Genomic DNA, 16489 nt, shown 5'->3' with positions numbered 1-16489 from the left:
TTCACGTGAGCACAGGTAACCACTCTGCAGACTAAGGCCCTCATGTAACACGACAGACGGATGGATGAGTGTGTGACTTACGCTCCAGGTCCTTGCCAGGTCCACGTGATCGTGTCCTGCGGGGAGACAGGGATGTGGTCAGCCATGACTGGAAGCAGAACCCAGGGTCGCCGGGCAGCAGATCAGTGCCCACACTGTGTCCTGACGTACCTGTCACCCCACACATGACCGTGCCCTCTCGCCCCACTCTGATTTGGACAGAGGAGAAAGGGGTGTGTGTGTGTGTGCGCGCGCGCGTGTGCCAAATTCACATTAATGAGCCCGTGGGAGTGAGCCGAGCCCAGCTCGCCTGCAGTTCCATCTGTGACCTCTCCCGACATACCCTGTTTAAAAGCCCCACGAGCCAGCTCTGGGCTCTCTCCCTGGCCCGGCATCTCTGGTAACTGTGGTGTCTAACCCAAGTCTCCCCACTAGCCTTCAGGCTAGCACTCGCACTGTCAGCCTGTCATTTGTCTTCCCTGCCCACTCGGACATATGCTGCCTGCTGGTCAGCTCACATCCCTCCCCACAGATGGGCACACGTTGGCTTTTGACCTCTCTGCATGTCCATGTATGGGTCAGCTCCTAGGCCCCTCTACATGGTCAATCCTCCACCACAGCCATTCACAGGTCAATTCTGGTCCCCCACATGGCTGGGAGTAAGTTGGTCCCCTCCCCGACTATTTTGTGCAGGTCAGTCACCAGGCCTCTTCCGTGGCTGTGCCGTCTCGGGCCCCCTAAACATGGCTATGGATTGGTCACCTCTGCTCCCGAGTCATGACTATGTCCAGTCAGCCATCACCCTAACTTCCAATGCCAGCAGTGTCACCCCACCCACCCCTCTGTGCATGTCCAGGGCTGCCCCTCGCAGCGGCATTTCCAAGGGTCTCCACCCCCAGTCACCATGCCAAGAATACCAGGTGACTCGCCCTGTCCCCCTTGACACTGACCACCTGCCTGTGACTCCCTTCTTCCCAGTCTGGGCCCTCCTCCACCCCTTCAGATCTGCTCCCAGCCCCACACTCGCCCCGTCTGAGTTTACACAGTTAACAGTGGAGTAGGTCCACACACACGGTGACAGAGAGGTGCTCAAGGCTGACGTTCTGCTTCTCGGACCACTAAGGGGAAGGCACACGGCCTGGAGACATTTAACCGTTATGTACCATCGAGCCAGAACCGACTCCTCGCTGACCATCCGGTGGGTTTTCAGAGGAAATTAAACTCCTGGGAGGAGATATCCATCTTTTTCCTGTAGAGCAGCTGGTGGGTTTGAACCGTGTTCCTCTGGGTTTGCTGCACAAAGGCAAATCCAGGCGAGCTCTGGTGGCCTAATGGCACGAAGCTGCACTGCAATCCCAGAGGTGAGCAGTTCGAATCCACCAGATGCTCTGCTGGAGAAGGAGGGACAGTCTCCTCCTGTACCAGTCAGATCTGATTTGATGGTACACACAAAAACAATAACAATTAATAATAATAAAAATAATAAAAACACCCCCACAAAAAAACAAAGGCAAATCCAGAATTCTACCCACAGATGACCTTTTAGTCTGGGATTGATCCTCTGAAATTTTTTTCATCGGAGATGTGTTAAAGTTGTGGCTGGACAAGGGCTCAGCCCACCACCAGCCCGCGGTCCCTCCTCAGAAGACTGGGAATGGAAAGACTTTATCACAGGGCCAGCCCACTGTCATCGAGTGGACTCAAATGCTTGGTAACCGCCCACCAGGACTCCGGGGCTGTGAATCTTTCCATGAAGAGATTGCTTTATTTTCACCCCTCAGAGCTGTTGGTGGATTCAAACCACTGACCTTCAGTCTGAAGCCTGATAAAGAACTCCGTGACCAGGGCTCTTTTATATTCCAGAGCACTTACAGAGGGGATCTGCCCATCGAGTGTGGCTCTCAGCCCCACCTGCTGTGTCAGCTGCTGAGTGAACATGTTCCCTGCTGTGTCACCCCCCAACACAGGCCAGTCTTGGGGACCCAGGTGTGGGGCTCTGCATCCTCCAGGCCTAAGCCCACAGCACCTGCGCCCGGGATCCCAGAACTGCCAGGCACAGCGGGTACTCGCTCTCCTTGGGGACACCTGCCTTCGCTGTCTCCAAGGCCGGCTGCCAGACACCGAGAGGCAGCAGTCACAAACACACCAGCCTCGTTATGTCTCTCCCTCAAGGCCAATCCATCAGACACAGGGGTGCATGGCCAGGTCTCAGAGGTCGAGTCCCCTGAGCTGTCTGTCCCTCAGCTCCAGGCAGCCCACAGCAACGGAGGTGAGCGGACACGGGTCTCAGAGGGAGCTGCAGCCCAAGGTGACAGGCAGCAGCTCTGCGCCCACGGGGAGCCCACATGGCCCTTGGCTTGGGAGGCCCGAGGAGGGAGGGGCTGGGTGTCCCTGTCTGGGATGAGGCTGATATGCAGCACCTCCCGATGGAGGTACGTGACAGAGGCCCCTTCACGGGACTGGATCCCTGCCACCCTCAGTCAACGGGGCAGCCAGGGCCAGACCTGTGGAGGGCTCGGGGACTGTCGCTTCCACCCAGGACCTGTCACCCCAGTCACCCCTTTATTCACTCTGGTCTCCTTGAGCAGTGGTAAGAAGCTGCACTGCCAACCTGAAGGCACGTGGTTCGAATCCACCAGCTGCTCGGCGGGAGGAGGATGGGCAGTCTCCTCTGTGTGATAGACTGCTCTGAAAATCCACCAGAGGCTCGGCTATGGGTCTGCTCCGACTCGACGGTACTCAACAACAATCTGACACCATGCCCGAGTCAGTGAGGCAAGGCGCCCAGATCCCCGCCTCTGAGGGGCGCTCTGGCTGCACTCCTGCTAAGATAGACGTGTCTGTTCTTCCCGCAGTCCGTGGGATGTCTGATACTCTTTGCTAACTCCACAATTCAAAGGCGTTGTGTGGGTACAGAAAAGGGGGGGGGGTAACTATTCCACACACCCCCCCCACCGGTTACCATCAAATTGGTCCAGCTCATGGTGTCCAGGCCCTTCTCCTGAGGCCCTCTGGGCGGACTCAAACCCCTGGACTTTCAATTACCAGCTAAATACAATAGCTGTGTGTGGCACCCAGGCACTCACATCGCTTGTGTGACTTCAGGCCAAATGTGAGCCATTATCGGCTCATTATGTGACTTCAGGGGATGACTGCTCCCTCTTCACACCTCAGTCACCCAGAGTTGAGGCAGAAATCAAACCCAGGGCCATCATCGGATATGATGTGGGCATGTAAGGGCTGTGGGGCAGGGCAGGCAGAGTGTGCGGCAGGGAGGGCAGACTGTGGGGTGGGGCGGGCGGACTGTGGGGCAGGGCAGGCCTGTCCCAAGGGGCTCCTGAGGCTGTAAATCTCTCTGAAAGCGGACTGCCACTTCTTTCCCTCCTTACGTGGCTGGTAGGTTGACACCAGCAGGCCCATTTGGTTAGCAAGAAAATGTTTTAGCTGCTGTGCCACCAGAGCTCAAATCCCCAACTGCAAAGCCTCACTCTTGCCCTCAGCCTTCTGGGAATCAGAAAGCCTCTGTTCTGAAACTCCCAGAGTGCAGCCTGGCTGGGCAGAGCATGTCAGGAGGGGGGGGGGGCCTGGAGACTGAGGGCCTCCACACACCGGGATGGTCCTGAGTGGAATGGCTAGTGGGTCCCGGGGACTGGGCAGTGTCCAGAGGACTGCAGTTTGCCCAACCTGCCCTGGGTACCTTCAATTACCTCACATGCATGTGAAAGCTGGATGACCGGTAAGAACGTTAAAGACTTGACACCTTTAATTGTGTTGGTGAAGAATGCTATGTCATGTCCTTGTTGTGCGCTGTTGAGTAGGTATTAACACATAGCTGACCCTCCAGAGGGTGTTCAAAGGCAGTTAATTTCATAGGAGACTGCCCAGCCTTCTCCCACAGAGCAGCTGGTGGATTCGAACTACGTTCCTTCAGGCTGGCAGCACAGTTTCTTACCACCCAGCCACCAGAGCTCCCGGAATACTGACTGTGCCGTAGACTGCTGAAATGCCCAAGCCCGTGTGTCTGGGAACCAGTGTGGCGAGAGTGCTCCTGCCAGGGAGGAGGGTGAGCCTCAGGCTCCCGTGGGCGGGTGTGTTATCAAGAGAGACCAGCCCCGGGGACAGAAATGCAGAAGGGGAGCAAAGGAGAAGACGTCTTGCCCCCCACGGAGACAGGCTGGCACCCAGCTGCAGCAGTGAACCCAAGCCCAGGGTCGGTGGGTGGGGAGGGGCAGGACTGAGCACGGGCTCAGATGTGATATGTGCCTGAGTCGTATCGGCTCTCCCATCTGACACCGCGGGGTGGCAGACAAGACCCAAGTTGAACGTGGGTCACCTGCCCCCTGGACGATTCCTGCACCTCGACGGCTGTGTTATGAAAGATGCACTCAAACACACCACCCCAACCCCAGGTCCCCATCCTCGGCTTTGTGCCTCGACGGGGCGCCCTGGGAAGACAAACTCACCAGCTTGTTCGGGTATCGCAAGACCACGGGCTGCACAGGGACGCCAGGGATAAAGGCACCTGGAGGGAGGACAGAGTCTGGTGAGATTCCGGAGCCAGCGCCCGGCTCACGCTTCAGATGATGAGAGCCAAAACCCACGGTCCACGCGGAGGCGCGCTTCCTTCCACACGGGGGGGAGGGGGGGCGTGAGCTTCGCCAACACCCCGCTGCTGTCAGTGTCTCTAACTCTGCCAGCCTCGGGTCGGATCAGAACCAGGTGCAGCAGGAAGCCCCTGGTCCTCCTCAAAGTGAAGCCGAAGCAAAGGTGTTAAAGGCCAAGAAGGCCGCCTTGAAGGGCATCCCCAGCCACAAGGTCCACAACGTCACCCACCTTCCTGCAGCCTCAGACACCGAGACCCTGAAGGCAGCCCAGATACCCCCTGAAGAGCAGCCCCCCAAGCTCGACCACTGAGGCAGCCATGAAGATGGCAGAGGATAACACCCTTGTGTCTCCGGTGACATCAATGACAAGGCCAACGAGCACCAGGTCAAACGAGCTGTGAAGCTGCACTGTGACCCTCGTGGCCAAGGTCAATCCCTTCCCCAGGCCTGACGGAGGGAGGAATAATGCTCATTACGATGCTTTGGGTGTTGCCAATAAAACAGGGATCCGCTAAACTGAGTCCAGCCGGCTAATTAAAAAAAAAACAAATCATTCTCACACACACTTAAAAACCCCAACTCTGCTCCACAGGTTTTTGGGGGCTGTGGTCACCACACCTTTCTTCTGAGAGGCCTCTGGGTACAAGCTCCACACTGTGTGAGCAGATAAGCAGGTCAACACCAGAATCACCCAGGACTCCGCACTTCATGCAAAATGAAAGGCGCTGGTGGGAAGATGGTGGGTCTCCCTGGTCTGCCTGTCCCACAGGGTCCTAGTTATGAAGCTTGGGTTCCATCCAGGAGAGTCTGGGGTCTTCTCTCAACAGAACAAACGTGTGCATCAGCCAGGGTCTCCACCAGTGTCCCTGCGTCTGCTGGGGGCACGTTCAGCACGGAGGACAGATGGACACAATAATCCTGGTTCTCACTCTTCTCTGGTCTGGCTGGTGAAGCATATGACAGAACCGTCCCCAGCCCTGCTGCCCAGGGATGTCACGGTTTCCTGGCCCCTCGGGACAGTAGACACTACCCCCTACTTAGACCCTACAGAAGGAGCCTGTGTCCTATGCCAGAGATCTTGTGGGTGGTCACTGTGGGTCACTGCACAAATTGTTTCCTAGGAGGCAGCCCTACAGAGCCACAGTTTAACCTGACAACCGGACAGAGGCGACACTGGAGCTCGTGATGTTGGAGTAGAGGTCCTGGGCAGGAAGTGGCTGCAGAGTGACCTGACAGGGTCTAACCTGTCCCAGAGGGTAGTGGTGGGGGAGCAGGGGATCCCCTTCAAGCAGGTGCCTCAATGTGGCACCTTGCTCTTCAGTCCTGGGGATTCTGGGCCGGGGCTCCTGCACAGCGCTGGGAGAATGAAGCCCACATGTGCACGCGGACTGCTCGAAGCTTCTAGTTCACTGGCTGGAGATGCCAGGGCTGCACTTCCAAGACGAGGGGTAAGCACCCACTCAGATTTCACCTTCCGCAGACTGCCCAGCGTCCAGACTGCAGGGGCTGTGGGCTTTGGGGCAACAGACCCTCCAAGCCATGAGAAACAAAACAAAAAACCAAACTCCACAGCTGTAGTGGTGATTCTGACCCACAGCGACCCCTCGTGGGACTTCTGAGGCTGTAAGTCTTAACACGACAACGTCCGGCTTTCTTCTCGGAGTGGCTAGTGGATTTGAACCAGGGGAGGAGCCTGATTCATTAATCATTACACTGTCAGGACCCTGCAGCAGGAACTCCATTCCTCTCAGTGTCCTGGAGCATCCTCTACAAAGATGCTTCAGGGGCCCTTATGCAGGGCACTTCTTGAAAAAATTAATTTCACAGCAAAGTTTTCTTTTTTACATGCAATTTGTAAAAATGATTTTTAAATGTGATTTGTGGCACGGATAAAAGTTTGTGGAGCCAATGAGGCTTCTACTGAACATTCCAAACGCACCGCATGCTGTCGCGGAACACAGGCTGCAATCCCCTCATGTAACAGCATTCTTCCCGCTCCCTCCCTGGGGATCCCATTTTCTTTCCTCCTCCTTCCGTCCTTCCTGCCTTCTGAGCTTCACTTTACGGAGAGGATGCCCTTGTGATCCTTCAGGATCGATAGCCCTGAGCTCACTCCTCCCTGCTGTTCATTCCAGGCCTGCCTATCGGTTGGCTGCAAGGTAACCCCAGGGAATGAGGTCCACTGGGAGAGGTGACCGTAGGGGACCACCAAGCCTGAGAGAGTGAGCTCGTGGTCCACCCCACCCAGGCCCAGGGAGGAGCAGAGGACCCTTCACTCTCCTGGCCGGCAGGTGCCCGACCCCAGAGAGGGCAGACGACCGAGCCCAGGCAGACAGCTGGTGCCTCGGCACTCGGAGGACGTGAGCAGAGTGGGTTCCCTCACGCCGAGGCCTGGTTTCTGGCTCACAATGAGAGGACTCGCCCTGCTGTTCCCTGGCTGGCTGCACCCTGACCACTGCCCTGCTCTCCTGCAGGTCTTGTGTCCCCTGCAACTCGGGGAACAAAGTCGAGACACCATCTCCGGTGTCTGTGGAGACTCGTCCAAGACCACTTTCTGGGCTCCACGATGACTGTCTTGCCAATGGGGGCTCCTGTGCTCTCTTCATTTAGAAACCCCTTCTCGGCCCTTGGGAGACGTCCTCTGAGGAAGGAGGCCAGCAGGGTGTCCCGGAGCCTGCTCGGACTTCTGGAACCCAGGGCCCCTGCTCCAGAGGATAATTCACCTGTGGTCCTCTGCCCGTGAGTCCCTCCCTCTCCCCAGTCCTCTCTGCAGTAAGACCTTCAGCTCACTCTGTGTTTCTCTTCTGAAGACAAAGAAATGTGCACCACCCACGATGACAGCCTAGTGTCCACAGAGAGCAGAGAGGACCATCCCGCTCACCAAGGTGCCCAGAGAGAGCAGAGAGGTCTGTCCAGCTAAGCCTGGTGCCCACAGAGTGGTCTGTCCAGCACAGTGTGGTGTCCATAGACAGTTCAGCTCAGCCTGTGTCCAGAGAAGACCATCTTGCTCAGCCTGGTGTCCACAGAGAGCAGGAGGTCTGTCAAGCTCAGCCTGATGTCCACAGAGGCCCCAGTACAGACTGGTATTCACAGAGGCCCGTCCAGCTAAGCCTCGTGTCCACGGAGAGGCGCATCCAGTACAGACTGGTATTCACAGAGAGGCCTGTCCAGCTAAGCCTGGGGTCCAGAGAGCAGAGGTCTGTTCAGCTCAGCATGGTGTCCACAGACAGACCGTCTAGCCTTGGTGTCCACACAGACGCCCGTCCTGCTCAGCCTGGTGCTGAGGCACTGAAGGCGGGGCTCCGTGCCCCAGGGCACAGCTCTGACGTGCGTGAAGATGTGAATACTTCACAAAGTCCAAAGAGGAGATTGCCCTCCCACCCCCAGGCCTTCACAGCTGGGGCTCAGGGCCCTCTGCCCAAGGGGGAGTGGAGGACGGGACCTGGCTGCATTTATCACCTGGTGGCCCGAGTCTGTCTCCTGCTCAAAGACCTTTGCATTCTGGATTCCCAGAGCTCTGTGAGTGGTCAGCTCTAGACCAGTGTCCTCACAAAGAGCCATTTGGATGCACAGACCCAGCCTCAGCCCAGGGAGCAGCTATGAACAATTCCAAAAGGGGAAAAGGGCCCATTTCCAGTCCAGGACACCCTCAAGCCTGCACCATCTAAGAGCAAAGCCCACATATCCACTTCCTTACAAACATTTCAAAATCACGTCTCACTCCACCTGGAAACACTGGAAACCCTGGGTCTAACTCCCAGATTACTTCATGCCTCTGCTAATGGGTGTTTTTACGAACACCTACATCAAGAGAAAAACAATTTAAAAAAATTAACATACAATAATCAACTAATACGTCATTTTGGTTATTTTCCCTTTTACAAAGAGAGAAACAATTAAGAACAATACATACCAGGCTTGAACGTAATTAAGCAGGTCCTGTTGGTACAAGTGCCTTCTGGAAAAATCATTATCTTAAAGAAGAAAAAAAAAATTAGTCACCAGGACTTTTGAGTGCCGGTGAGCCCGGCTGCTCAGTGTATTTCTCCGCGACTAAAGGAGTCAGAGGATTTCCCCAGATTCAGCAGCAGAGGTCAGGCCTGAAGCAAGGCAATCAGCAGGTGTGGGCCCTGACTTGGCCTACACCCGTTGTCAGGACAGTAGGCGTGGGCCCTGCCCTGGCCTGCACCATCGTCAGGATAGCAGGTGTGAGCCCTGCCCTGTCATCAGGACAGTAGATATGCACCCTGCCCTGGCCTGCACCATCGTTGGGACAGCAGACATGAGCCCTGCCCTGGCCTGCACTGTTGTCAGGACAGTAAATGTGCACCCTGCCCTGGCCTGCACTGTCGTCGGGACAGCAGATGTGATGGCAGACGTGAGCCCTGCTCTGGCCTGCACCGTTGTCAGGATAGCAGGTGTGCGCCCTGCCCGGGCCTGCACCGTCGTTGGGACAGTAGATGTGCACCCTGCCCTGAACCATCATCGGGACAGCAGATGTGAGCCCTGCCCTGGCCTGCACCATCGTCGGGACGGCAGACGTGAGCCCTGCCCTGGCCTGCACGGTCGTTGGGACGGCAGACGTTGACGGCAGATGTGAGCCCTGCCCTGGCCTGCACTGTTGTCGGGACAGCAGATGTGAGCCCTGCCCCGGCCTGCACCATCATCAGGATAGCAGGTGTGCGCCCTGCCCTGGCCAGCACCGTCGTGGGGACAGCAGACGAGAGCCCTGCCCTGGCCTGCACCATCGTCGCGACCCTGGTCCTGCTCAAGCCCCTCACAGCAGCACTGGGTCAGTCCATCTCATTATGGACCTTTCCCTCTTTCTCTGACCCTTCACCTTCCCCAGTGTGAGTTCCTCCTGGGAAGACACGCGAGGGAGATGAAGTTTCACCACCCCTGCTCTCAGAAGCAGTCCAACTGCACTGAATTCCTCCAGGCAACCAACTGGTGGCCGGTGGCCCCTCCCCAGGCTGCCCGAAGGAAATGGTGCCCGGAGCTGGCCCCTGCAGGGTCCCAGGGCCAGCTAGCACCCAAGCAGCCAGGGAACATGTCTAGCATTTACACTCTGGCTGACTGAAAAAAAAAAGAGAAAACACAGGAAATAAAACAGAATGCGGGCAAACAAATCCTGGGGAAGGGGGCAGAGTGCCACTTTCTAGCCGGGACCCCAAATTCTATAAGGGACTTTCAGAGGAAGTGACACTCCTGACAGAGTCAATGCAGGGGCGAGCTGGAACTGACCACAGAGGTGACAGGCTCCAGCCTCTAAGTCAAACCCAGAGCAAAAAAGACTTCTTGATGCAGATAATCCAGGGAGAGTAACACACCCATCTTTTATTTCCTTACTCATTTTCATCTTAAAATTCCGGGTGCCAAAATCAAAGAACCAGCACATGCAGCCATCAGGTGGACCAGGGTCATGGCGACCCTGTGTGGGTCAGCGGAGAACGGTGTTCCAGGGGGCTTTTAGAGGCTGGATCGTGGGGAGCAGATTGCCCGGCCTTTCTGCCGAGGCACCCCTGGGTGGACTTGAACCTCTAACCCTTTCTTTAGCAGTTAAGGGCTTAGCCTTGTGTGCCACCCAGGCACTCGGAAAACTCAAGTCTACTCCTCCCCTCCTTTGAGCTGTGTTGTTGGAGAAGAGCACTGAACGTCCCATGGACTCCAAGAGAACAAACAGTTATGTCATGGAGACGGTGCAGCTGGAGTGCTCTTTGGAGGCACGAATGATGAGGCTTCCCCTCACATGCTTTGGCCATGTTGCTAGGAGGGGCTGTTCCTTGGAGAGGGGCATCATGCTGGGAAGGGTGGAGAGTCAGCAAAGGAGAGGAAGACCCTTGACCAGGTGGACTGACGCAGTGACTGCCATAATGGACTCTTGTGTGTCAGGAAGTGTGAGGACAGTGCAGGACAGAACAGGGTTCAGATCGTTTGTTCACAGGGTCACTATGAGTCTTACTCACCTCAATGGCACCTTACAACAACAGTTTCTCTAGACATGCTCACATGCACACACGCACACCCTCACACAAGTGTCCAGCCTCCTGAGAGAACCCTTTTCTCTTCTGCTTTTTCTTCCCCACCTCAGAGGTCACCCCTTTTGGAACGAGCCCGCTCGGAGCCCGATGAGGCATCATACCTGTGGCCATCTCCCGTTGGACTGTGCCCGTCTCTTTATCTCTTCCACTGTCTTCCTGCGAGAGTTCTGGTCCGAGCGGGACACAAACACCGGCCGGATGTACTTGATCAGGGCTGAGGACAGACGGGAGGAAGGGAGGCTGCAGCAAAGGCAGTACAGTTGACAGCAGAGAGTAGGGTCCATGGTGGGTGGGGGTTTGCCCGGGGCCCCAGGAGGCACACATGCCTGGGACACCCTGCACGAAACACTACAAAGTCAAGGTCAGCTGAGGTGGGCTTTGAGGCAGCTACCAGCCCTCTGGGGAGTCTGCAGAACAGCCCACCGGCCCGCAGCCCACAGGCCATTAAAGACCAGTACAGACTGCTCATGGGACAGTGAGTCAGGACGAGGAAAGAGTGCAGAATGGAAGCCTGGTCCCCCCATACCAGAGGGCGGGCTGTCCCTGGTCACCTGGGAAACCAGAGGAAGGTGAGCCCAGACTTCAGATCCCAGGGCTCACCTGTTCACATGGCTGGGCCCTCACAACCCTTTCTGGGAAGGGCCGAACTGTGTCCCCAAAACCAGTCCCAACCCTCAGAGCTTGTGGGCATGGTCTTATCTGGAAGCCGAGTCTCTGCAGGCATGCTGTGTTGTCCACCTGTAACGTACCCACTGCACAGCCCGTTGGGGGGACTGTGTGCTCTGCAAACCCCACTGCTAATGCATCCCTATCGGTGTGCTGCTGTGTGCCGCTGAGTTGGAGCTGACGCACAGCTGATCGTCCGGCGGGTTTTCAGGGCCTTGGTGTTGTGCAGGGGTGGGAGGGTACTGCCATCTTTCTTCCAGTGATATAGCTGATGGGTTTAAACCGCATGCCTCAGGGTTTGCGGGACAACTCCTTATCCACTAGGCCACAGAGCCGGATGGTCGTGTTGTAGAACACGGGCAGGCAGTCAGGCTGGCATGAGGTCGCAGGAGAGCAGGGTGGGTCCCCATCCAGTGTGATCACTGCGACTTGTCAGGTGCGGCCAAGCCAGCGCTATCACAGCCGTCGTCCATCGGACAACAGATTGAACTTGTCAGCCCCTGGGCTGTGCTCACAGCCACCACCGTGTGCAAGGCCTCTGCTGCAGTCACTGTGTCCATCTGCCTCCTTGACGGCCTCCCTCTCCTCCTTCCTCTGACCTGCCACCTTTCCAAGGATGATGTTCTTTTCCAAGGTGCAGCCCCTCCTTACAACACGCTCGGAGTATGTGAAACGCACGTTCAGTCAGCCTTGCCTCTACGGGGCACTCCGGTTACAATTCCTCCAGGACACACTTCTCTCTTCTTCCGGCTGGCTGTGGTATATAGTCAGTATTCTTCAGCAGTGCCGCAATTCAAAGGCATCAATCCTTCTTCGGCCTTTGGTAATCATTGTTTAACTTCCAAATGGATACAGAGCAACTGAAAATAGCACAGCTTGGATCAGGTGCAAGGTTAAAACCAGTATCTGTACACCCATGTTTACTGTGGCTTTGTTTGCAAGAGCAGAGAGCTGGAAACAACCCAAGAGCCCATCAACAAATGAATGGATAGAGAAGCTGTGGTAAATTCACAAAATGGAATACTACACAGCACTGAAAAACAAGGAACTCATAAAATATGCAAAATCGATGGCCCTGGAGGACTTTATGCTGAGTGAAATATCTCAGTCACAAAAGGACAAATATTGCATAGGGCCACTTTTGTAAAATGGGACAGATATCAGGGTTGAGGGAAGACAGAAAAGGAGGGGAGCAACGATGTATATTGCATTAAAAGAAATGAGGGAGAGAACTGTTTAAAAGGGGTATATGATTGGGTATTATTGTCATGACAGGGGTCCAGAGTGAAGGCTGCACAGTGGAGTGGACTTGGAGGGGAAGGAATGCATAACAATGAAAGAGTTTTTCTTTTTCTCTTCAAGGAGAAGAGTGAATTACAGGGGAAGAGGTGGGCAGGGAGAAAAGTGCAACAATGAATGACTGGAAATCCTAAGTCTCTGTAAACTTTCATTAAAATTAATTTTAAAAAGCCAACAAAAAAACCCCATTTAAAAAACAGAAGAATCATGGAAAAAAAAAACCACAACCACAAAATAACAAACCCAGTATCTATGCTCTTTAGCATTTTAAGGATGTCCCTGATAGCAGATTTCCCCCCATATGATTTGTGTCCTTAAGAAAAATAAAGAAGATACAGATAAACATGCAGGGATGGCCTCGTGAAGACGCAGCAGGTCGAAGTGAAGCGCGGACAAGCCAAGGAACGCCTGGGGCCCCGGCAGCTGGCAGGGACAAGGACGGGCCTGCCCCGGAGCCTTCGGCAGGAGCCCTGGCCCTGTGGGCACCTCGATTCCGGACTTCTGTCCTCCGGACCCGTGAGAGAATGGATTCCTGCTGCATACAGAGCATCTTCATAGCAGCTCCAGGAACTGCAGAAATCCCAGACTCTTCTCACTGCCGTGTTGGACGCAGATGATGGCGCTTCGTCTCACAGACTTTGGACGTGCTGTTGGGAGAGGTTCTTCCTTGGAGAGGGACATCTTGCTTGGGAAAGTGGAGAGATGGTGAAGGAGAGGAAGACCCTCAACCTGGTGGGCAGTGACTGCAGCAATGGGCTCCGGTCCATCACAGGACAGGACAGGGCTCAGATCTGCTGTTCACGGTGTCACTCTGAATCATACTCAAGAACACCTGACAACAACAAGAAGCAGCAACATGTCAAAGAGCGAGAGACGAAGCTTTGCCCCTTGCCTCCAAGGGGGCACCTCTGCCAAGGCCTGTCTCTATTCCTGACGTGGGTGCAAAGACTAGACGAGCAGGAAAGCAGAGCGTGACAGAATCGTCTAGAAGGACAAAGCTGGGTTAGGCACAGTTCGGTCACAACAGAACTCAGTAGGTCTGGTCTGCACCACCACCACCACCATCAGCAGCAGCTGCATCACCACGGCTGACATGTTGACCCATCTCATAAGGTTCTCCCAAACAGCGGGGTCTTCTGTAGCACTGCTGCATGTCGGGTGTTCACTGGCTGGTTTTTAGGTGTCGCTTTCCAGGCCTTTCTTCCTGGTGCCGCAGTCCAGGAGTGCTGGTGAAAGCTGTGCACTGCGGCGACTGGTTGGTGTCTGATGGGCAGTGCAGCTTCCCCCTCCACACACCCCACAGCCACACGCAGGCCCCCCAAGCAGCTTCCCCACCTCACAGCCACATACAGACCCCCTACAGCAGCTTCCACAGCTCACAGCCATACACAGGCCCCCACAGTGTGGCCTGCTGACGGGGGGTGGAGGGGTGGGGAGGACGGCACCACAGTGAAATAAGTGTTTCCTTTTTCTGCACCATCTTTCTGCGACCCTGTCATCTGGCCCAAAGTCCTGCACCTCGTTCCAAAGCGCATATGAAAAGCCTGAGCCTCTGTTGTGAGGCCGGTTGGCCAGTTTCAAGGAGGGGAGCTGAGTTTGGAAGTTCCTGCTTTCTGGTGACAGAGGAAGAGTGTGTCACGAATGCTGGACAGTCAGGGTATCTGTGTGGTCAGAGGAAAATGCAGAGATGCAAACGGACCAGCTCCTTCCCTACCCACTCCCTGTGGCTACTGGGGGCCTCACGGCTTTCCAACTGCTTGGAGGGGCTGTGATGATGTCTTTGCCTTCTTTTTTCACGTCTTACTTACTGGCTTGTGATGCCTTCTTGGAGGTGAAGGAATCAGCTGTAAATGCTCCAACTCTCTGCCCACTTGTAGTGAACCCCTGGAACGCAGCCGGCCTTCCAGGCACCTGGCACCTGAGCCTTTCTCTGAAGAGCTGGCCCTCGGGTCTCAGTGTCCTGCCATCCCGAGATGGCACGAGCAGACCTTCGAGGAAGCTCGGTCAGTTTGCATGCGGCCTCCACACCTGCCTTTCTGGGGCCACGCGTCTGTGGGGAGCACCCCTTCTCACATTTGTGTTTTGTAACCCTCATAGCTGGAAACGGTCAGCATCCACAGTGGTGTCTATCACGTGATTTGTAGTAGCACTGACTCCCAGCGAGGCCCTGCGGGCTAGAACGGAGCTTCACAACGACCAGGCTAACTGACTGCAGGATCCCAACAGAGCCACAAACCGCAGATCCGTGGCACCGCTGTTAACTGTCTCACAGCCAAGGAAGCCAAGCCGTGGCAGGTGGCCAGGGACTCGGCCTAGACAAAGAGCTGGAAGTCACACGCACCCTCCCACCACCTTGCTGTTAACCCCCTATTACAATGCTCCCCGTGTCCTCTGCCCCGGGTTGGGGGGCCCTGCACTCTCCACGGGATGGCCCTCGGGGCCAAGATGTTTCTAGGAGCGTGGGCAGGCTGGGACGTGGGAGATGATGGTCATCTGCTTCAGCAGCTGCTGGTTTAACTAGCCCACCTAGTCAGGGCCACCAGGCCGTCCTCCAAGAACCTGTTAGCAGAGTCGCTGCCAAGTTCAATTCTGAGTCATGACCCAGGTGAATATCAGGGGGTTCTCAGTGGCCACTCCTTCTAACAAGCCCCCCAGGCCTTTCTCTCAAGGGCCTCAGGCTGGACTTGAAACCACAACCTTGGGATTTAGCAGCCTAATGCATTAGCCAGTGCACTACCCAGGGCTTCCAGCTACAGGTAATTCGTACCTGACAAGTACACCCTGAACACGGATGACAGTGGTGGGGTACCTGAGGGCACTGGTGTGCCTACACTTAGGCATTGGGGCAATGCTCTACCGAGAAGACAGCTCAGGAGAGGCAGGGGCCGAGGCCTGTCCGCTTCGTGGGGGCCTGGTGCCCAGAGGGGGCTGCCTGGGAGGGGCCGGGTGGGTGCACTTACTTCCCCATACTGGGATGTCCCTACTCTCTGCTTTCATCACGATGGACGACATGGTCATGGTCACGGGGATGGCATCGAAGTACGAGGAGTGTGGGGCCAGGGTGAGGATCGCGGCCTCAGTGGGCAGCGCCTGCCGCCCCTTCACGGCCACTCGGTGGAAGCCGCCGGCAAACCACATGGTCCGCATGATGGCCTTGAGCAGGAAGTCCACCACCCTGCAAGAGAAAGGGAGTGTGAGCCAGGGGCCAGGTGGTGAGGGTGGGCTTGCCATGCCCAGGGGCTAGGCACCCTACCCAGGGGCCAGGTGGTGAGGTGCCCTACCCAGGGGCCAGGTGGTGAGGGCGGGCTCACCATGCCCAGGGGCCATGTGGTAAGGTATAGGCCCAGGCACCCTACCCAGGGGCCAGGTGGTGAGGTACCCTACCCAGGGGCCAGGTGGTGAGTGGGCTCGCCCTGTCCAGGGGCCAGGTGGTCAGGTGCCCTACCCACAGGCCATGTAGTGAGGGTGGGCTCATTATACCCAGGGGCCAGGTGGTCAGGTGCCCTACCCACAGGCCATGTAGTGAGGGTGGGCTCATTATACCCAGGGGCCAGGTGGTCAGGTGCCCTACCCACAGGCCATGTAGTGAGGGTGGGCTCATTATACCCAGGGGCCAGTTGGTAAGGTGCAGGGGCCAGGTGGTGAGGTACCCTGCCCAGGGGCCAGGTGGTGAGCAGGCTCACTCTGCCCAGGGACCAGGTAGAGAGGTGCCCTGCCCAGAGGCCACATGATGAGGTGCCTTGCTCAGGGGCCAGGTGGTGAGGTGCCCTGCCCAGGGGACAGGTGGTGAACCAGCTCGCTCTGCCCAGGGGCCAGGTGGTGAGGTGCCCTGCCCAGGGG

At 56.3% G+C, this 16489-nt stretch overlaps 1 protein-coding gene across 1 annotated transcript in view; it reads right to left on the bottom strand.

Annotated features, from left to right (window-relative positions):
- Positions 1-16489, bottom strand: part of LPCAT1 (lysophosphatidylcholine acyltransferase 1) — a 95702-nt gene that overhangs the window by 24040 nt on the left and 55173 nt on the right. Inside the window, exons 4-8 of the mRNA XM_006893180.1 lie at positions 15610-15824; positions 10786-10898; positions 8557-8617; positions 4503-4561; positions 82-116 (exon numbers count right to left, since the gene is read on the bottom strand). Of these exons, the coding sequence (XP_006893242.1) occupies positions 82-116; positions 4503-4561; positions 8557-8617; positions 10786-10898; positions 15610-15824 (483 nt within the window). The remainder of the gene's footprint in view (positions 1-81; positions 117-4502; positions 4562-8556; positions 8618-10785; positions 10899-15609; positions 15825-16489) is intronic.

Source organism: Elephantulus edwardii, unplaced genomic scaffold (genome assembly GCF_000299155.1).
Source record: "Elephantulus edwardii isolate Elephantulus edwardi_28Jun2011 unplaced genomic scaffold, EleEdw1.0 scaffold00125, whole genome shotgun sequence".
Taxonomy (NCBI): domain Eukaryota; kingdom Metazoa; phylum Chordata; class Mammalia; order Macroscelidea; family Macroscelididae; genus Elephantulus; species Elephantulus edwardii.
The sequence above is the reverse complement of the archived record's forward strand: the minus strand, read 5'-3'. Positions and strand labels throughout refer to the sequence as shown.